At 43.7% G+C, this 22180-nt stretch overlaps 1 protein-coding gene across 4 annotated transcripts; it reads right to left on the reverse strand.

The window, feature by feature from the left end:
* Positions 1–707: 707 nt before the first annotated feature.
* On the reverse strand, positions 708–19713 carry LOC126539047 (uncharacterized). Of its 4 annotated transcripts, none has more exons than XM_055075152.2 (7): positions 19236–19713; positions 16437–16565; positions 13557–13618; positions 10844–11005; positions 8622–8844; positions 6047–6107; positions 708–893 (listed from the first exon to the last, which is right to left on the reverse strand). In XM_055075152.2, the coding sequence occupies exons 1-7, from the start codon at positions 19465–19467 to the stop codon at positions 842–844; spliced, it is 921 nt and encodes a 306-aa protein (XP_054931127.1). In that variant the 5' UTR covers positions 19468–19713; the 3' UTR covers positions 708–841. The 4 variants fall into 4 exon arrangements, 3 of the variants coding, with proteins under 3 accessions (XP_054931127.1, XP_054931128.1, XP_050041710.1); XM_055075153.2 differs by lacking the exon at positions 708–893 and adding an exon at positions 3754–4970 and having other exon boundaries at positions 19236–19712; XR_008614134.2 differs by lacking the exons at positions 708–893; positions 6047–6107 and adding an exon at positions 6239–6349 and having other exon boundaries at positions 16405–16565; positions 19236–19706.
* Between the last annotated feature and the right edge of the window lie 2467 nt (positions 19714–22180).

Raw genomic sequence — 22180 nt, forward strand, 5'->3', positions numbered from 1 at the left:
TTTAAAGGCAATGATGATGAGGATATTGACAAAAAAAGAGCATCGACAAGAACAAGACAGAAAAGGAGCTGGTGATGAGAAACTTCAACTGAAAAAAAAAAAAATGCCCCAGAGAAAATTCCTAAGTGCACAACCACAGGGCTAGATAAGGTTTTCGTTATGCTGATCAATGAACTAGGACCAAAAAGTAAGGAAGCAGTAGAAAAAAGCTTACAAGATAGGCAAATATGAGACAGTTAAGTTAAGCTAAGGGGGAAAAAGATAAAATTCACTCATGTAGACCATTGACTATTACATCGGTGATATACAGGTTGGCAATGCAGGTGAATAAATTAAAGATATGCAAGCATGGGCAGAATATAATGGCATATTGGGAGAACTTCAGTATGGCTTCAGAATCAGTAGGTGTCTGGATGATAACTTATTTACTCAGCATATAGAAATATTCAGACCGTTACATGTGGTTTTTTTATACATTATTGGACCGTATGATGTCAACAGCAACATTCTGTGGGATATTCTGCAAGGAGAAGGCCTAGGCAAAGACTGTACACAGCTTTTGAGGGAGATTTAGCTAGAAAATACTGTTTGTGTTGAATGGAAAGGGATGAAGAGCCAGGAGAAAGTTAATATCTCTAAAGTACAAATACAATGGTGCCTTTTATCCTCACTATTTTATATGATATACATGGTAAGGATGGAAAGGGTGCCAGAAGGAATCAACATCAGGTTTAATCTCTCATACAAACAGACAGGGCCGATAATAAAGTAGGAGCTCGCAGTCTTGTCTTATGCAGAAGACATTGTGTCATCAGCTGATAGTCAGGGCCGAGTTTCCATGTCAGCTCTCAATCTCGTTTTTGTACAAGGAGAGTCCTCCAAGTGCCTCATCACTGAAAAGCCAAAACTGAAAGTTTATTCTGATTTTACCAAAGCAAATTGACTGAAAAACTGATTTCTTTGCCTCATGTGAAGAAATCAGTAACCGTCGTAGGTGCAAGTAGCCTTAATTAAGTGCAGCATCCCGCCTTTCATACAGCCTATGTCCTCCGAGTGCCTCATCACTGAAAAGCCAGAACTGAAAGTTTATTCTCATTTTATCAAAGCAAATTGATTGAAAAACTCATTTCTTTGCCTCATGTGAAGAAATCAGTAAACATTGTGTGTGCAAGTAGCCTTAAGTGCAGCATCACACCTTTCATCACAGCCTATGTGATCAATAGTAGCATGCCCTTCAGGAAGTTTAATACCTGAATGAACCAGACTGTCTCTTACAAATTTCAGGAGGTGGGGGAAACCTGAGATGAAGTAAAGAAAACGCTCCAGGTCGACAGGGAGCCATTTCCAGCAGGTTGTTCCCTTTTTTTACTCCACAAACGCCAAACGAACACCACATGGTTTTATTCCCTGCAGCTCCATCACACTTAATACCCACACGTGAAGCCAGGTGCGAAACAGTAGGTCTGCTGCACCTTCGTAGACTTCGCACCGCATACCATTCTCACACGCTCATGAAAGGAAAAGTTGCCATTCACCTGAATGTAGCATGAAACTACGAAGGGAACCCAAACAGGTTTCACAGCAAGAAAGCTTTGCAGTTGAGAAAAGGATTCATCCAGGTCTGGAATTCGAGCCCGGGACCAACGCCTTTCCGGGGCAGTCGCCCTAACAATTGAGCTGGCTTTGAGTCCGTGCTTTGGCTCAAAGGAAGAACATCACGACGAGTGGTGGTATACGTCCGGCATGAAATAAAACAGCATGGCAAACAGCGGCAAGGCAAGTACGCGCATGCAGTCTCACGGTCTTGCCTGTTTGTCTTGCCAGTGCTTGAATTTAAATTTTTCTTATCACGTGAACAGTGCGCCACGACTCTCAGGAGTGGACTTAGCAACAGGATTATACTTATTTCTTAGTCGGTTCTTTGTTCATCGTCGGTGTGACTAATCTTTCTTTCTGTTTGCCTCCATCTTTTTGCTTTCTTTTGACCACTACCAGCGTTTTTTTTATGCGAAAGCTTTCGTCCAGAGCGAAGCAGCTGTATGGTTGGGTTGATTTTCTCTTCCGGATGTCGTTCTGACAACTCCCACTGACAGTAACCCTACGTGCCAAATTCGTCTTCATCCAATCAATATGCTTCCCCTTATTAGACATTTGTGTTGAGGTGAAGAATACTAAAACAGATTCGTCACTTTGACACGCACGCGCTGCCTCAGCCCTCCCAAAACATTGGTTGTTGCTTTTCAAAACACAGTAGTCTATTGTGTGCAAGTAACCGCTTGGCGGATGATCAAGGCCACACAGTTTAGATTGCGAACTCTTTTTGATGGGCAAATTATTTTCAAAGAATATGTTCAACGGGACAGCCAGTCTAGTAATGTTGGAGACAGCAGCTTGCAAGACGTCACCATATCTTTGTCAGCACCATGCCACATGCATGCTTGCTTGTTCCAAAATGTGCTAAAATAATTACACCTGTTAATGGCAGTTCTGGCAATGTAGCATGGTTATTCCTGCTGACCTAAATCACGATTTTAACATCTGAATGCCAGTTAGCAGCCATTAGCATTCGTATTTACTTTCATCATTCGTGCGCATTATGCCTGGTTTCCCAAACAAAGCAAGCGCAACCTAGTGTTAAAGAAATGTGCCACAGGCAACTCCACGATGCGCCAGTTTGTCATCAGAAACGAATTCAATGAAAATACCGAGCATGTAGCTTGTTTTCTTCAACAGACAAGCTGGGTCAAGAGTTCAAGCCATTGCTTCACCGATATCTGTGCCAGCGAAAGCTGCTCACCTGGAGCATTGCTGTCAACACTCTTGCACCCCACAGCACATCAGGCTTTGCAGTTTGAACGCAGACTTATTGCAATTAAGGCCGAGAACCTCGGTTTTCAGTTGAAATGTAAATGATCCAGAACAAAACAAGGAGGTGAGAGTGGCCAGAATTCGTATAATAATGCTGCCACGGCTGTGATCTCAACACATGCTCGCTCCACCACTACAGGCACCCTTGTCGGCGCTAGTTACCTGTGCAAGGGGCCATGATTTTGACTGAGTGGCATGGGCCCTTGCAAAGGCTGTCATGACACTAAAACAACAATCTAAATATGTTTACACATTCTGGAGTTTAACTGGTTCTCAAACAATGATCATCAGGGGTGCGATCTTGTACGCGTTCCAAAATAGAACGGAGGCGGTTCGTCCCACCGAGCCAAATACGATTCGTCAATTTGAACGGTGCCGAACGCCATGACGTCAATTGTGACGTGATATCTGCTGTCAATCATTTCGTGTCGTCTGCTATCGGACGAACGGAACATACCGCCTATTTCGTGAAGTAAAGAACGAACCGCCTCCGTTTTATTTTGGAACGCGTACAAAATCGCACCCCAGCTGTCTTGCTTGCGTTTGCTTTCTTGAAAGCACTGTCACTCGCAAGTTTTCATTAAATAATGTTATATTATGCTGATAACATGCACGCTGTTTATCACCTGGAAGTATCGAACATACAGCTTTAAATAAAGAAAAGGCACATAAGATGACTGTTAGTCTAGGAACATGATAAGCACGAAAGGGTGCATACTTTTCTAACAGTGAAAGTTTTCATGTAGGCTCCCCATTTCGAAATTTCAAACAGGTATGCAGCGCCTCCTTGAGAATATCCCCTGGCACATTCTTTAGTCATTACACAGCCAGCCTGGAATAAATGCGTGCTTCTGAGAGCCTGCACATACTCCAGACCGGTCGTGGTCATACAAACTGAAGAAAATAATCGGTGGCTGTTCGGTCAAAGCGGTGGGCACTGATTCTATAGTAGAGTGAGTGTCGGGCAAGAGCGGCGAACAAAGTTTCAAGGCCGTTGTTATTTCTGCATGGGTAATTGCCCCAACCAAGAAAGCCATATTATAGACCCATATCTTTTTATTCCTTTCTTTTTATTATTTTTCCGCCACAATACCACAAGCAGGACAAATGGTGACATTGGATTCGGGCAGTTAGGCGAGCCAGGTGAGTGCAGTCACAGTACTTGCGGCACCAGGTTTTTGTCCTTGTGCTTTTGATTGCGCATTTTGCATCCCAATGCTTGCAGCACCATTTCGTGACGCACAGGCAAAGTGGTGTGCCTAAATGCCTCCATGCACATCTTTCAAGCGTAATTAAAATGCTATAATTTCTATAAATTCAACGAAACTGCCTTGGTGCAGTAGTTAGAATGTGGCTTGCAACTGAAAAGTTGGCAGTTAGAATCCCATTGGGGAAAAGAATATTTTTTCTCGAAAGGTTTTGGAAAGAAGGCATCACACGAATGATTTGTAGAATGGATATTGCCATTCGAAGAGAAAAAGCGCCTTACAAATGCTTGGCAAACTCAACTGCATGGAGGAACTATGTTCATCTACATGCAGTCAGAGCATCCTTTACAGACACATACACAAGGAATGCTCAGAACAGGGCCCAAGTAGTGTAAGCCGCACAACTTGAGTAAGGATCGCACTCGTGAAAGAGCTGCAGCCAAAAATTCGAAAAATATTAGATCGCTCCGCATTAAGCTCACAGACCCTTCTCGAGTACTGGAGCTGCGTACAGTATATCTTTGAAGGGTAGAGAGCTTTAGACAAGCAGATGCAAGCAGCTTGTGCATCCAACCTGACATCTGCTTAGGTTTTTGCATACGTAAGCCACTTCGGTGCCCTATTTCACTAATGTTGGTCAAAGTTACATGCATCTACAGTGTGATCTACTGTTACAGGGAATACAAGATTGAAGAAGGCATATGAACATCCCCCTCTGTCAAGTGTGGAAGCACCCAGCTCTGCAGCAGGTCACTTGCGGTTGGCGATGCCAGCACGTCTACACACTACCATACAGTGCATTGAAAAAGCTTCAGCTGGCACTTGGAGCTGGAGTGCCAGGAGAGTGAGAGCAACACGTTGGTCTGTTCCTGTTTGCTTTAGCAGTAGACCGCACTGTACGAGGGGCAATACAAAGAAGGAGGAGAAAAAAAAAAGAAGTGGAAAACGGGGAGGTTAGCCTGTGTAAATGTTGGATGGCTATCCTGTGCTTCAGAAATGCATAAAGGGAATGAAAGGTGATAGATGGAGAGAAAAGATAAGAAGAGAGAGAGAAAAGAAGTTGGAAAGCAATTCAACCTCCAGTTGAAGTTGATGAAGGATAAAGTCTTCCTGAGCAAGTTGGGGTTGAGATAGGGGCGGAGTCACTGCACCTGGCATTCTATCGCATCATCCCTTGCATGAGGAGAGGAGCATTGGACTGTTAAATTTTGTGCCTATACTCTCCTTGGGATCTGCATAGATTTCAAGAGTGCACCCACATTCGGTATTGGCCCACATTTTGATGCATAATGATGCTTAACTTCTTAAAAATTTCCATGATTTTACGGACCAAAACTATGATCTGATTATAAGGCAAGCTGTTGCAGGGGAACATCGTCAGTGGCGTAATGGTTACTTGTCAAGCTTCTGTGCTAAAGGTCCTCTGTTCGAATCCAGCCGTTGGAAAAATTAATTGACTGTTTTATTTAAAAGACTGGCAGCTTCGCCTAATCGGTGAACCATTGGCTGTGATAGCAAGGTTCAGCACTGCGCTTGGACTCCTCAGACAGTGTACAAAGTATATAAGGGTGCAACATCTTGGCGTGATGCAGCACTTTCTTATTTAAGAGACTCCTACTGGACGTAAATAACAGCACAGTGTAAGCTACAATATTTATGGCAATGCCAATGAGATAAAGAATAAAGAGTGCCGCCAGTGATCTTGCACGCATCACATACCGAGGATGCACGAGGAGAGACTGACGGGAGACCGTCCACGTTCAGAAAACGCTCCAAGCGTCTCCACACGCTAGCTTGCATGGAGGAAATTCTTAAGGATGTTCTATTCTGCCTGCCATTCAACCTAGTCTTGTGCACGTAAATCTGCACATATTTATCCTTCGTGTAACAATGTTGCAAAGCTGTTCAAACACTTCAAGAATATTAAATTATTAAGATTAGTGAGACCAAACAGACGAGTAACTCCTTACATGTGCATCATCCTCAGTGTATTCTTCAAAGCAGCACAAACTCTTCTTGAAGTAATTTGCCCTGAAAATAAAAGACGACAACGTAAATATTGTTCATAACAATTTGAAAGAAAAATTTTCATTTCCATTCTGTTCAAGTATCACTGATTGTGCTTACTTGTGCACATCAATAATTGAAGCAACACTACGGGATTTCGCTGTAGACTGGCAATACCATGGTTTATGTGACAGCTGCCACACGCCAAAGCAGCCTGTGACAAGTCTGGGCATGACTGTGCTGTACTGGTGGATTGGCCTGTACCCCTGCAAAGGCAAATGCACAGGGCGCCTGTAAATTGTTTGCCCCATAGTATTACACACAAACAAACGAATTGACGCAAGATCCCAGCTTACACATACCCATTTGACAGACTGATTTGATTGATTGATTGATTGATTGATTGATTGATTGATTGATTGATTGATTGATTGATTGATTGATTGATTGATTGATTGATTGATGTCCTAAACTTGCACAGTAGGCTATGAAAACCCATGGTGAAGAGTCTCAAATTAATTTTGAATACATTGTGGAGTTTCATCTTAAAGGGTGGCATTGCACCTCAATCAAGATGTGGCTGCCACAGCCTGGCATTGCCACAAATGAGAAAGCCTAGATCACATGCATGCAATCAAATCATTTATCCATTTATTTATCGATTAAACAACAAATAAATTACACAATCTGACTTTAACTATAAAGCTGCACAGTGGCATACGAGGGAAGCCACAGCAGAGAGTTCCTGATTAAATTTTATCACCTTGGAGTTTCATCTTACACCCACCGTGTTAGCTCAGTGGCTACGGCATTGCGCTGCTGAGCTTGAAATAGTAGGTTCGACCCCAGCCGTAGCGGCTGCATTGCAATGGCAGCAGAATGCAAAAAAACTCTTGTACTTTCAAGAAGCCAAACATTTTATGCTGGCATCCTTTTCATTCTTTTAATTAAGCTATCTTTAGATACACAATTAAGTCTTGACACTTCTAATTGAGATGTTGGATAGAGATGGCTTCTGGGCCACACTCGCCACAAATAACTGCTTTAGACGTTCCAAAGAGTTCTTTTTTATTTGTTAATGTCCTGAAGACAATACAGTGGTAGAAACTAGACAATAAGTTAGGCTGTTCATTGCCTTACAGCAAATCCCAGGTGTTAATGACTCGCATTTATTCGAATCTCGGCCGATAGCTTTTTTTTTTTTCAAATGATAATATACCAAACCCCAGGGTCGGCTTAGATTCAAGAATTTTAGAAAATGTGCCAGTTTGTAATTGAAAATGATAAATATGGTGCATAGCTAGCGCCATCTAAAAAAGTAAGTATCACAGCTGCTATTAGCCGTACCAGTAGCTAACTAAAGTACATGAGCGATGTCGCTATTTTGACCTGTGTCGTGTCGGCATGCGGCGTGGCCCATGGCGTGGAGTTATCGTAATGGCACCAAACAGGTAATGCCACTATAGTGCCACTTTCAAATGAAAAGTTGTGCTAGCTGCAGAGGCATCGTTAAACGTTCAAGCTGGTCGGGACTTCAGCATCGATGAGAAAAACGGCAGTCATTTCAGGGGGCAACGGGGGACGCTTTTTGCATGTGCCGCAACGAGAAAATGACAGCGACGAGAAAAATAAGCACGCAATAACAGAGAGGAGCTGTTCACCGAGACTGCGTCACGTTTTGACGCGCACAAGCCGTGCCGCACTGTCTGTGCACGTGTGGGAGCGCGTACGCAAGTGTAGGAGGCTAGCAGCGATGATGGCGTAGAGTGAGTTTGGCATGTTCATATTAAATAAATGCTGTTTTCATTTTGTGAACACTGCCCTCACTTTTTTGTTCAGCCTACATTCGAGGTAAGTTCTTTCTTTTTTTTTTCTTCTGGCTTTGGACATTCGGGGGTCGGCTCAGAATCAGGGCCTGCCTAGATTCGAGTAAATACGGTAAGCTTAAAACAACGCAGAAGGCTGTTCGAAGCCATAGGGACAAAGTGCAGGCAAATCCATGCACTACTCATCATTCTCATGCTTGATGAAGCCCTCTACCTGTAGCAGGTGTGGACACTAGTGCCCTCTAGTAATTTTATGTGAAGCTCTATTGACCATCATAAGCTGCATACCATGTATACCTTATCCTGTATGTATCTGGTCCAGATTGAGAGCCCCTTGACTTGGGATGTGAGTGTACTGCACAGGTACGAAATTGTGGTGCATTGATGGCTTGATGCAGTCTGCCTACCTCAATGTATTGCCTTGTGGGTCCTGCCTACCAAAAATTCTTGCTTAAGCTATCAATGTGAACAGGTTGCCGAGCCACAAAAAACTACAACGTGCCGCTCAACAGCAGGAAGACAGAGAGAGAGAGAGAGAAGGAAAGGAAAGGCACAGGGATGAACAAGGTTGCACATGGTTTGCTATCCTACACTACCAGGGAATGGGGACATAAAGACAGAGAGAACAGAAAGTGTGGGAAAGTGATGGGCACACACACAGTACTGATTGAAAATTCAAAGGCAGTCACATACAACAGCAAAATTATCTCACCGACAGATGGAGCCTTGATATAGGTCTGCACTGCCCTTGTGTTGTGTCTGCATCTCCGGGCGGCAAACTTGGGCATCTGGTTTGAGGCTGCCCTTACTGCAAAAGCTGCTCGCTTGTGGCATTTCCGTGCAACAGTGCCAGCTGGGTGTTCCAGATGACTTTTCTTGCGTCTTTTTGCAGGATGACTGCGTCGCTCTGCTGCACTCGAACTTTTCTGGATGCACTGTTTTAAAGCAAAAAAACAAAGCAGTCTTCAGGCAGTTAGAGACTTGGAGTCGATGACTGCACTAAACGAGCCTCACAGAGCAGAGAATGTGCTAGCCTTCACCAGGCTTGCGTCGTCGTTAAAAGTTTCGTCAAAACAGCCGATAACGCCAGCATGCAAAGATTGAACACAACAATAGAAGCAGGGGAATCTTTCTGCTTATACTCCTTTTCATAGATGTAGGCAGCAGGCTATGCTACGAAGGCTAGAGAGACTGCTACGACTGCTTGCATTCACAACCAGAAAATATGTGCATAGCGCATCATGTAAGAAGGAAAAAATGCAGGTATCGGTCACACAATTCAACGCAACATTGTCTCACACTTTTGTGGCACAAAATATGACGCAATTATTACATGGTAGACGTCACAGACCTGCCTATTTACCACCAAATGACCAGAGTGACAGGTTCCTGCCACCAGGGGCCACTGCATACCACTAGTGCTCGCAACCAAAACATCGTAGGTCATATATTTGGAGCACAAAGATGCACAAATAACATGCAATTGGATCTAACCTGACAGCCACAAGTTGCAGTAAGACCTCAAAGGAGTTCTGGTCAAGTCCCACCACCAGTAATATCGTATTCATTTGATTATAAGACGGCCACAATTATAAGGCGAGGGTGCAGTTGGGGAACCTGAGAAAAAGAACTCAAGTACACACTAATATGAGGCAACATAGAGTAGTTAAGGCATGTTTGAGACTCGGCAGGGAGTACCCGAAATACCAAATAATTGGAAGCCCCGGAATAATCAGTGCGGGTTATATATGAATTTCGTCCAGAGCTGCCACTTCACAGCAGTGCAAATTTCACTTTTTTATGTGGCTTCAATGCAGCATGCACCACGATGCCATGGAGCCACACCATAAGGTGAAATTTGCATATGACTGTTAAATATTTAGAATTCTTGGTGCAGGTTATATGCACAAAAATAGTGTACTGCTTGACCTGCCAAGGCTTCTTAATTGCTCCAGCCTAAAACCTGGATTGCCAGAAATATGGCACTGCCATATTGAAATAGTAAATGCACCTATCACCCTCGCATATAAGGCGAAGAGTGACTTCGAGGCTAAGGATTCTGGGAAAGAAATTTGCCCTTATATTTGAATAAATACGGTAAGTTTATAACAATAGTTGCCAGGAGCATATCAGGCGCTGTTCAGATTGTGCAAGTCCAAAAACATTTCACCTTTAATTATGCCTAGAACTACCTCACTTAAGGTTGTTTCAAGAAAAAAAGAACTATAATAGAAAGGTTATGTGAAATATTCACTACTGCTATAAAACGTAAAGTACACTTGACAAACACAGCGATGCTGGCAACCTTATGCTTACCCACGTTTTTGTGTACGATATTGAGCGGCTAGCAATTTTTTTCTGTTCTTTCTTAATATCGCAACTCTTTGTGCCAGATAATTTTGTGAGCCTTCTTTGTTACAAAGTCTGCACAACTTCTAGACCACCTACTTCGCATACAGTTGTGAGGCACGGTGGGGCATGACCACGACAAGACATGTGCAGGAAACCTCACAGTAAACAAGATATATGACACTTCTACGTACATTTAAGTTGTCGACAGCAGCAAGCATAAATACGATTGAGCAGTGCCTGAACTGTTTTACATGTCCAACCAAAATCATTAGTATATTTACAAGCAAGAGTAAACTTAACACAAACAAAAATTAAGTTTTCAATTGTATCTCAAGCACTGTGGGAACGAGATTACTCATTTCATTTATCAAGGAAGATCACCAAACCCCTTCACCAAAAGCTCCATCAAACTACCTCAGCAGAAGGACAACCGTGTAACATTAAATGTATCTTCCTTGAGATAAATGCATCTTCTTTGAGATAAAGACGGAGCTAAAGGTCTTCACGGGTGCCCATGTGACATGGGTATGAGACAGCTTGCACATATGAAAGCTTTCAAGGGATCGAAAATTTGGTTTTCACCTGGATACTTTTCTTTCGCAGGTCTTTTCTTGTGTTATGCACTGCTTTAAGCTGAAGAAGAACCTCCACGACCTCATCCTCCTGCGTTGCAATGCCAGTGGCAGTAACACCTTTATCAGGAAGGACACGTTCCAGATCCTCTCTGTCTTGATTTTCTTGCACCTGCATCAAGGTGCAAATAATTAAATAAAGCAGCAGCAGTTTTAGAGGAAAAGTAATCTTCAACAAAATTGTATATAGTAATATAACTCTCCGGCATGTTGACTGCACTCTGAATGAGGCCCTCAAATGCCTTTTCTTGAAGCTGGGCAACAAATTAAAATAAGTGCAATGCCTTCCAAAGAATACCATTAATCTATTTTCTTAGAAATTTTGGATAGGGCCTTATATGAGAGAGAAAGAGAGAGATGCTCTTTATTGCAATGCAGAAATTTTGCCCAGCATTCATATGACTGCTGACATGCTGCTCTGTATAGGGAGTAGGGTAGGGGATTAAAATATTCCAGAGGAGAGTGGAAAAAAAGGAAAATACTTTCTTTGTCGTCAAGTGAACCTTGTTTAAAGCTTTCCAAGAAGGTCAATTTCTGAGAAGTATCAGGACAATAAATTCGAGGCCCACTAATGCTCTGAAGGGCAAGGCACAGGCCCTAAGGTGCCACGTAACTTTAGCAGAGCGTAGAACTTGCCAAAGCTTTCCAAAAACTGGACAATCGGCCGCTTTCTGTGCAGGTGCTGCTGAAACACCGCCCCATCGCCCGTCGGCCTATAGAGCGGTGAAGGCGCTTTTGTGTTTCTTAAGGACGACGGGTTTGTGCGACCATCTGTGACTAATGCAATTTCTGTAAAACCACACGCGTCAGCGAACTTGCCGCAATTTCCTTCTTTCCTTCCCTCCTCTCTCTCCCTGTGATCTTTGTTTTCTCCTTTCCCATTCCCCCGGTGTGGGGTAGCCAACCGGACCTTATTCTGGTTAACTTCTCTGCCTTCTACTTTTCTCTTTCCTCCCCTCCTTAGCAGAGCGTGACAAATTATGTCCACTTGGCACTCAAGACAAACTCTTTCACCCTTACATGAATGGAAGTTAGCACAAGGAGTGCAAGGGTTGCTTTCCTTATTACACCTGAACTGCATGTTTCCTATTAAAAAAAAAGAAAAACGAAAAGCAGTACACTCACCAAAAAGGTGTTGTCAAAGGGTTTGATGTTTCAGAAGCTTCCACATGGAAGCCATTGTTCACTCTCGCATATTCCCTCTCAGCTGAAGTGATAGCAATGCTGTACCTCGTGGCCCTTTTTTTCTTCTGTTTCTTTCTGCGATGTGCTTATGCTAAGCTTGCGCTAAGCCTATGAAACTGGCATCTGCAGTCATCATTGCAAAGATCACGCAGTGATCATTGCATAAACCCTTCCGGGAGCTATTCAAAAAATACTTTTGTTATGCTACGAATTCTTCACTGTATCGTCATTTATCATAGCTTCGTAGCAAACCAAAGCGCGGCTAAGGCTGATATGGCGTGGTTAAAACCACGTGTTCTCAGTTTGGCTCCTCTATTTACGACACGGACAGGGTGGCCGCTGCACCCTCGTGATCCCTCATGCTAGGTCCCAGTGAGGGCAGTGCCAGCCTTTCCAATGGTGGCCCCGCACCCTCATTACTTGCAGCTCTACTAGCGGCAGAGCTCCCTCTAGTGATATATATAGGGATCTCCATGGTGCTAACCACTTCGCTGCCACATAGCTTTGGCGCTTGGCAATTTGTACAGAGTTTCGCGTGCCATGCAGGCTCTGGGAGCAGTGGCACTTGTACATGCATTCTGGAGGCTACAAAAGGCAATACATGAAAGGCCAAAGATGAAGTTGTGAGCACCGCAACGACATAATCCTAATGTTTTAATTATAACGAACACCACGCAGATTATTCAATCTAACACATATAGATTTGCCAATCAAAATAATCTTCCTTATTCCTGCCCCATAATATGGGAAGCAAATAATCCTGGTTCTAAGCCATAAAATTTCGGAATGACTCCCCAACTTATATTTAAACTGTCACATGCCTAAAAGGTTTCAAACGACTGCTAAAAAATGCAGCTCTCATAATTCATATTATAAATTGCTGTTCTCTGGTCCTTCTCCACATTTCGTAGTTCCCGATGCTTTTTGAATACACTATTTGCTTTTCCGTGCCCTTAATAATTCTGTACTTGACCACTCTGTTCAGCTGCTATTCCAATTACATTTTAAGAGTCACTATAATGAGAGGTCTCACTACAGTACTTCCTTCTGGACCTGTTTCCATATATTTGTTACCATCCACTGTACCACATTTCAAACCAATAAATTGAAATTGAACTACAGTTGTTCTTGAAGAGAAGAACGTGGTGGCTGCTGCTACAGCTGTTGTCACAGTAAATGAGTTGAAAGCCAGAGGAATCACACAGATCGGACAAGTTTTTTTTTTTTTTTTTTCTTCTAGTGAGCACCCTGAAAGGCAAGTTTGCAATTCCCTGAGGATAGCTATAGGGGCTTGTTGGCAGGACATATCTTATTTTGTTGTAGCGCAAACTGAACAAGGACAACAGAAAGGCACATCTGACACACATAGCACTGTGTGTGTCAGATGTGCGTTTCTGTTATCCTTGTTCAGCTTGCGATACAACAAAATAAGATATGTTGTAATTCCCTAGAACCAAATGGTGATAATGAGCGCTTACTTGGATAAGCTTTCCATGTGTGCATTTTCCTTCACAGGGTAGAGCCGGTGATGGTAGGCGTGCTGTAGAAATCGAGACCGACAAGTGGCACCGCGCTGAATTTTCACACAAAGAACACTATGACCGATCACAACTGAACTGAGCCCACTTCCATTAACTAAACCCCAAACAAAGTCAATTTTTCCCTTAATTTAATACACACACAAAAGCCCCTGTCAGCAGCAATGGAGGGATTTCTATGTGCTGTGTCTTTTATTATATCGACCAAGAACATGACATGCATCAGATAATTCGAAATCTCGGCTGACATATGCATATGAACTTGCACCTGATGGCACCACTGATGGCAGATGAAAAGCCAGTGAGGGAAAAATGTGGAGGAGTGTAATGCTGCGAGTACTAAACTCACGGAATGAAGTACAACAGGGAAACTTTTGGATAAACCTCTGAATAAGCGAAGTTACCCAAGTGCTTTCTGATGCTTCTGCCACTGCTACACATTTTTACGCACTACTACATTATGTTTGTCTGATAGGATGTATGTTCTGAAATCGTTTGCCACGCGTTGTATACATATATTCATCTAGTCTAGTTTTTCTGTCTCTTAAGTGTTCGTCAACTTGGCGCTAAGAGCAGTTTACATTTTCTTCTTCTGGAATAGTTTCACATTGGTTAGCGCTAAATGCTACGTTTTCGCAAATGACACGCTGCTCATATTTTCAAATTCAGTGCTATTTCATTTTGTTCATGCTTCACACCTTGTACTCAATGTATTGTCCATCATGTATGTAACCAATACTGCTTAAGGCCTCTAACCAGAGGCTGGCAGTAATGTTGAAATAAATAAATAAATAAGAGTGCTACGTCACATTGTTATGCGTTTGTTCACCACAGTTGAGAGCTAGGAAGAGAGAGGGAACTGCAGATTCTGCGGGTAATAACGAGGGCCAATTTAGGCGTTGATGCCAAGAAATCGCCTATGAACAGCTTTTCACTGGTACAGTCGGAGTGCCTTCCCCTAGCCCCAGCAACACTGCACTTCATAGATGACTCGGGCATGAGCAACGCAGCACTGAGTAACCACTGCACACGGTGTTTGTAAGTTACAGCACCTCCCTTCTCTGCAGCATTCACACTGAGCGAGTTTTCAGGGTCCCTGCTGTTGCCTAAAGTAAGGGAAGCAGACTGATGAAAATAGTGAAAAGCAATTAGGGAAGATGAAGAACATGTGAAGGGCTGGGGAAGACACTGAAAGAGCCTAGCCAGCTCATTTTATTTACTGAATTTGTGGCATGTTAACATAATTTGGGAGGGACGTAACATAATAGTAATTGATTACTTTTTATTAACTGCTGAATTGCTTCACAGGACAGTAAATGGACAAATGGACAATTTTTAATGCAGTAACTGCAGTTGGTTACTTTTTCTTTTTTTTTCTTTTGTAATGAGTACAGTATGCTTTCAGTACCTGTAATTACTTAAAGGGACACTAAAGGCAAATATTAGGTCAAGCTAAAGTGACAGATTAGTGCTTGAGAATCTCTAAGGCGTAATTATTATCACGAATAATCGAGAAATTGAGGTAAATGCAGGATATGATTAGACTCCCCGGGACATTCAAGTACTTGCCCAATGACAAAAGCACTCCTCAGTTATATTTTGTCACTAGTATTCAACCACTCGTTGCAAAAAAACATTCTTGTATGGTATTACAAGACGAAATAAAATGCTGCTTGCCTAGTGCTATTTCGCCTTTAGAAAAAAGAACTTATTGAAATTACCATTGAGAATGACAGGTGTGGTCGAAAGGTTTCGTTTTTGCTCAACTCTGTACCGCCCACGCTTTCACGTTTCAGTAGTTTTGTTATTGCGTAGTGCTGTGCTGATATTTCTGGCTCGTGAAACTCGTATAAATTGCGAGTCGCACAGAATTCAACTTCCATGTGATGTCGCGGGATGCCCCAATGGTCTGTGCCACTTGACCAAAAAGCAGCTGCAGCAGCGAATCCACCGCTCTGTCTTGGCTCAATACTGCCGTCTGCCAGGCGCCGTTTTACTCACCAACGGCAGCAGAGGGTGGTGATGGCGTATGCAATCTCACCACTCCCCCAGTTGTGTGTCAGGAGATTTGAATTTCAAGAAATGGTATTCGGACACTTCGGATGCAATTTTCGCGTAAACTAATTATTTTCTTGGTACGAGAAAAGCGTTGCGAGGTTTCTGGTATGGTATTTAAACAGTCCATGTCGACTTAGTACTCGCCTTTAGTGTCCATTTAAAGGCATCAACCAAAGAAGTATTAAAGGACTCTGCATCAACTAAACACTTCTAAAATAAAAAAAAAGTGTGCTAATTTCTTCAGCAACATTGAGCACTGCTTAATTGTGCAGGCCCCTGTCAGGATCATCGAACACCAAGACCTCATGCGCTGACTCAGAAGAATGTGCAGCTCTGGGAAGTCTCACGAGGATCAGAAATTTGTATCATGAATTGCAGCTGAGTAAAACTAGGTAGAATTCACGAGTAACAACAAAACTGAACACACTGCACTTAGTGTATTTTGGCTGTGACTTTTCCAAAATTGTTATCCTGAAATTCAGATCAACCATCATATCCAATTGTAGTAATTTTGTCCTACATTGCTTATAACTGACTTTATGTACACTTATGCTAAAGCATACGTCATTTTCCTTTTTGTTTTCAAAACATTCTGCTGCTTTTTCTATACTGTGCAAACGTATTCATTGTGATTTTTTTAAATAGTTTTGTAGTTGTTTTCAGTTTCTGTACATTCAGCATTCTAAATATACAACTCCCTTCTGTAAATCCTCAAGGAGTGTAAAGGTACCATTGGTGCTTGCATCAAGCTGAAAGACACACCATGACAAACTTGAGGGGATGCCTGCCGCCTTGATAAACCTTTCTTGCCTTGCATCTGCGCAGGCAAGCACTGTGAAGGCATAGCGGTCCTCTTGAGCCTCTTGCGACGAGGTGCCCACACGTGTGGGTCTGCATAACACAAAAGGAAGTGAAGCATTCAGAATATGGTTCTTTGTGAGTAGCAACAGACCCACTTCCTTATTCGCAAGCGTGATTTTCTGCATTGCATATTTGCCAGTACACAATGTGGTTCAAATGAAGACAAAGTGCTAGCCGCAGTTCTTTATGTTGTTGTTTACACCTTGCATCTTTCCCCAAATATTCTGGCTGTTTTCGTTGCAGTACCAAACACCTTCTCTTTAATTCCGCCTGAATCTTGGCCAATCCCCCATAGTGGATATGAGCCATCAACGAAAGGCAAACAAACAAACATGCTAGGATTCGCCTCCTTGCGCATGGTTTCATCACAAGTCATATCAGCATTTTCCTTGTCAAAAGACAAGCAGACTGTACTCCTACATGCTGACTGCAGAAATGACACCGCCATTAGCTTGGCAAACTGCCTCACAGGAAAGCTAGCTTTACAATTATGAAATAGGTAACTAGTCAATGAAAGTCCAATCGTTTACATAGCAAATATCATGCCAGTTATGTGTTTCTGTGCAATAACCATCTATGCAATGACACATCAATTAAGGCACTGCTTTCCAGACTGTGCTTCTGCAATGACCCAGTGTCTATGGCATTCTGCGGCTTAGCCGGAGGTCACAGGTTCTATTCCTAGCCACTGCGGCTACATTCTGATGCAGGGAGAATGCAAAGACACTCGAGTACCGTGTTTCGGGTGCATGTGAAAGGACCACAAGTGGTCAAGATTAATCTGCAGCCCCTCACTACTGCATCTCTCATAGCCAATGAGTTATAATAAAATGTTAAACCACAGAATTTAATAAAACTTTTATGCCAGTGACCCCTCGGAGGGGCCCTTTCAGTGTACCCGTAAAACACATGCGACAGCATTCATGGATCAGCCTCAAGAAAACATAGTTTGGTGCACTTTCACACGACATGCCATATCAGAATCTGATTTTATTCTTTCAAGGACTCCAGACAAAAAGCTAGTCGCTAGCTTGACTGGGTCTGAGGCCCCTGGTTGAATGGCATAGAACAAGAGAGGCAGGAAATAACAAAAATATACAACAGCGAAATGAAATTTACCCACAAGTGAAATATCGTGTTACGTAGTACTTCCATGCATATAGGTACTAGAAAATGAAATAAATATCAACATACGGGTAGAATATCCAGAACTAAAGAACACCATAAATACAAGCAGAACAGTATAAATACCCCACATGGACAGAAAAACTACTAATTAGAATGCATGTGAATACAGAGAAAAACAATGCTTTCAAGCAGTGAATCAGTTAGGTTGCAAGAAAAGAAAAAGAAACGTAAGAATACGCTATCTATACTGCGAGGGTGTCATGCCCAGCAGCTTTCAACCCAGCTGATGACTTGGTTTGTTTATTTTTTAACGCAAGTTTAGCTCCAGGTATGGTCTATGCTGTGAATTAAGATAGCCATAACAGTAGGTCAGTAAATGGTAAAATGGAGCAAGCGCTAGCACCAAAATACCTTTCTTTTACGTCTTTTGCTGGTGCCCCTGCAGCTTTGTCACAAGAATTTATGTTTATGCACCTTTAAGCCTAAAGGCCTGAAAGGGCACTACATAGGAGGGGGAATGAAAACAGGATTGAGGACAGAATGCATTTTTCTTTTTTTTGCATACTACAGGAACAGAGTAATACAATGTGAATACTAATAAAATGGTAAATAAAGAAAACAAAAAGCTTACACAGAAGTGAGCAAAATCATACTTATTGAACCTTGTTATTTTGCAAAAACACACGATGCATAAACTGAAATGAAGCTGGCTAGATTAACGTGGCGATACAAGCCAGTAAAGGATTCCATTAGGCGAGTGAAAGTGCGAAAAAAGAGAAATGTCATAACAAATAGTGTCAGCAAAGGTAGCATAAACTTTGTGCACTATCGACGTGAGATTAAGTATATGGGGCATGGTGAATAGTTCATGCAAATGAGTTACTAATTGGATATGCGTTGTTAAGATATTGTCAAAAGCAAGCTAAATGGGATACTAGGACTGGTTTTGTCAGCATACTTGTATCACAAAAACATGTTTCAGGTCTTCTAGTGCACTGCTGGAATCTAAAGATCATTGAATTATTTAAGGACGTGGGACTTGTGCTTATGTGGACTCCGAATGGTCATCGAAAGAGATCACCACTGAATTTGTCAGGCACTTTCATGACGCTGAAAAGCTACTTTTAGTTTGTTGCCCTAGAGACAACACTCTTTGTGTTCCTGGATATGGCTCTGGCTGTTATATGAGCACACCTTCACAAGTTCGAATGGTTGTAAAAATAACCACCAAGACAGCAGTAGCAGCAGTTTCCTCAAGCAGTGAAATAGGACTGCCATGATGTGCCTCAAGACAACTGGCCTGGATTGTGTGCCGTGATCTCACCTTGCTGATTAGCTGCAAGGTATCAGTTTGCTGCAGCAATTCATACCATCGTACAGACAAATTCAGCTGTAAGTACGAAGTTGAAGGTTCGATCCAACGGTCTCAATGAACACGAGCGCGAAGCATAACTCACCGGCTCGAGTCGGGAGCTTGTTGTTGCAAGGGTGCACTTACAAAAACAAGTCCGCGACAAGGGCAGCACAAGTCAACACGCCGTAGACAAATCGCGTCCACGTAAACGCGCTTACCCACGTTGCCCCAGAAGAAGTCACTAGGGACGAAGTGCGCGCTGCAAACTTTCATTGCCGGGGTCACCGGCTTACAGATGCGAAGTCTCGCACACCATTCCTCCTTCTTGGCCGCATCGAGCGGGAACGAATGGAGGCTGGTTTCTCCGTTCACGGCACGGTTCGTGCAATGCGGAACGCTGCAGATGCGATTGCTATTAAACCCATTAAACTTTCTCATCGTTCTATCCATGAAAGCTTAACCAAGGACGAAAAATCCGAACACCCAAACCAAAAATAATTGGTCAAGACGCGCGAACCACCGTACGCGAACGATCCGTCACGCTTTACGTTCGGTGGAGGTGCACAGGTGTTCGGGTGTTCTGTGCTGTGGCGCTGTTGTCAATCCTCTCTCAGTAGCTGCTGAAACCGTTGTTCAGGTGGCACCACCGCTGAATTTCTTTCTCTATGCCACCGCACTGACCGCGCCGCGAATCGGATAACGCCTGCAGCAGGATGGAAATATGGTAATGGATGTGATACTGAATTAACGGCATGTTTGTGCTCAACGTGTTCAAAAGCGCACTGGTGTACCGTCGAATAATCAAGTCCGAATGGCGGGAAATTTGACAGACTGAAGGATCGAACGTTGCTGATAGAATGTCCTCCGTCGTCGGTAATAACGAACCAGATGGGGCTCTTGCATTGCCCAAGGGGCGCTGCGAAAATGGTGCTAAAAAGCGCCCTCTGTCCTGAACTGGGTAGTACCAAGCTCAGTCGTCTGCTTCGGAAAAGTACGTTTACAATATGGAGACGCCACTTTCGGTTTTTTTGTACCACGGCTTGCAGCGAAAATCGGGCGCCGAAGATTTTTTCAGGGGTGGCACGCTGCGTAAAGGCAATAAATTATGCAACGCCGAATGCGTGTAGGCCGTTCAAGAAATAAGCGGCGAAGTTTTAGCGCGGTGTCAATTGCAAGTGAAGCGAGTCGCGCACGAAGTCGAACTTCAGGTAAGGTTAATATGCACGCTGCTAGATTCAGGCGCACAAAGGCGAGGAAATGCTTGCAATAAATGAATTCACAGCAGCGATAAGCAGACATCATGTGTACGGACCTGCTCGAGCGCACGACGGTACGCGCCGCGACGGCAGCGGTCTTTCGACATGCCGCGAAACGGCGGGCCTCCTGCAATCTTTGTTGACTGCATGCCACTAGACTAGTTATGCCTGCATTGTAGTAGCGGCCATCTGTCTCTTTGGCAACTGATAAATAACTGATGCAATGCATGTGCATGAGCTCGCAGTAACGTACGTGCGAATCACGCTGCAGCGCGAGCTCGTGCGCTGCTCGCTTGATGTAGTTTTTAATGACAGCGCTCGAACATCGATGTGCTGCAATCAATTCTACCTTGCTGCGCTGCCTCAACGTGCTGGCTTGAGGTCAAGGATGAGCACATTTAACTCTCTAATACCTGTGCAGCTCGTAGTGGGGTAGACAATTGTCACCGAATCAGCCCGACCATTTGTGCTCATTTGCACACAACTTCACCACTTCGCACCGGTCTAATTGTTAATTGCCGCAGTGGCGGGTCTCGAATCGTGAATCACCAGCCATGCCTGCTGCTATATATATGTCGCTCTGCTGTCGGTACTGTAGGTGCAAAAGACCGAATTTTAGAACGCAGATAATCAAGCAAGCTTCAAGACAGGCGAAGCAGTCAGCATGGTGCCAGGTTTCGCTTACCCAGAGTACCAGACGCCCCGCTTCGTGAAGCCTTGAAGGAAAACGGTAGAATCTGATGTTGGGATTCAGGCCTTTTTGTTCATGGCAGCCCACGACGCAGCAGTAACGACGGTGACGCTTTTTCGAGGCTGAGCTAGGTCTCATCCGGATCGGCGTCGGCGATTCCTTCTGCTTCCAGCATTACGTCTCACGGAGAGTCCGTTTTCGTTAAACTATAGCTGCGGCGCGCTCGCAGCGTGGTCTGTGAGAAGGGACGAGCTTTTTTGCACTCGCAACAGGGCAGAAAAAAACGCGAATCGACGCGAAATTCGGGCTAGAAACGTGCTTCGCCACAGCCAGGGCTCAATACTACCCAAGCTGGTACTACCCAGATAACGTTTCTCCCGCCCCCACCAGGCGCCGCTACTATACCTCAAATTCCAGCGCAAGACGCCCACCTAGAGGGGCGCTGCGAGCGCCGCTCGCGTGACGTCAGGGCACGGACTCGCGCCTGTCGTCTGGTGCAGTTCGGGCGGTGTCCGGACGCCTTCTGCAGTGTTTCCGTTTGTTTGCTCTCGTTCCCAATGCTTGTATACTTATCACGGGCCTCTCAAATATATATTTTATGGTGTCTTCGTTGGCGAAAATATAATCAAGGAGCTTATTTCCTAGACGACAGTATATTTCTCGAAGGCAACGCTATAGTGCCACCCGAGGGAGCTCAGACCAGCCCATTACGGGTTTTTCATGCGCGGATCTACACTTTCCAGTGGTAGCTCACGTGAATAATAAAAACATAGACGCAAAAGCACAGCACATAAGAATCTAGTTAAGATTCCATACCCTCCATGGTGCAATATGCGTGTCACGAATAGTTCACGGTATAATATCGAATTTTTCTATTTGTTCACAGAAACCCTCGGCAGTAACACGAGGACTTTACGACTGCAGTTTAGATTCGGCGAGCACCACTTGCGTTTTTAACTGGTTTTTAAAATTAGGCCGTTCTTCACCGGTTAAATTTAAGTGGCGGTAACTTGAAGCAAAGCTGACTGAAGTTTACACCTGTTTGCAGCACACAGAAAAGAATTTAGTAAAGCAATGAAGGGGGCTAGTTGGCGAACGTTCATGGTTATATTGCGCTCAGTTTTACACAGACGATATTAAGGAAGGACAGGACGTGGACGGACGTAGCGCAAACTACCTGGTAGTTTGCGCTACGTACCCGCGTACTCGCGTACCC

This window comes from Dermacentor andersoni, chromosome 11 (genome assembly GCF_023375885.2).
Source record: "Dermacentor andersoni chromosome 11, qqDerAnde1_hic_scaffold, whole genome shotgun sequence".
NCBI classification, from domain to species: Eukaryota; Metazoa; Arthropoda; class Arachnida; order Ixodida; family Ixodidae; genus Dermacentor; species Dermacentor andersoni.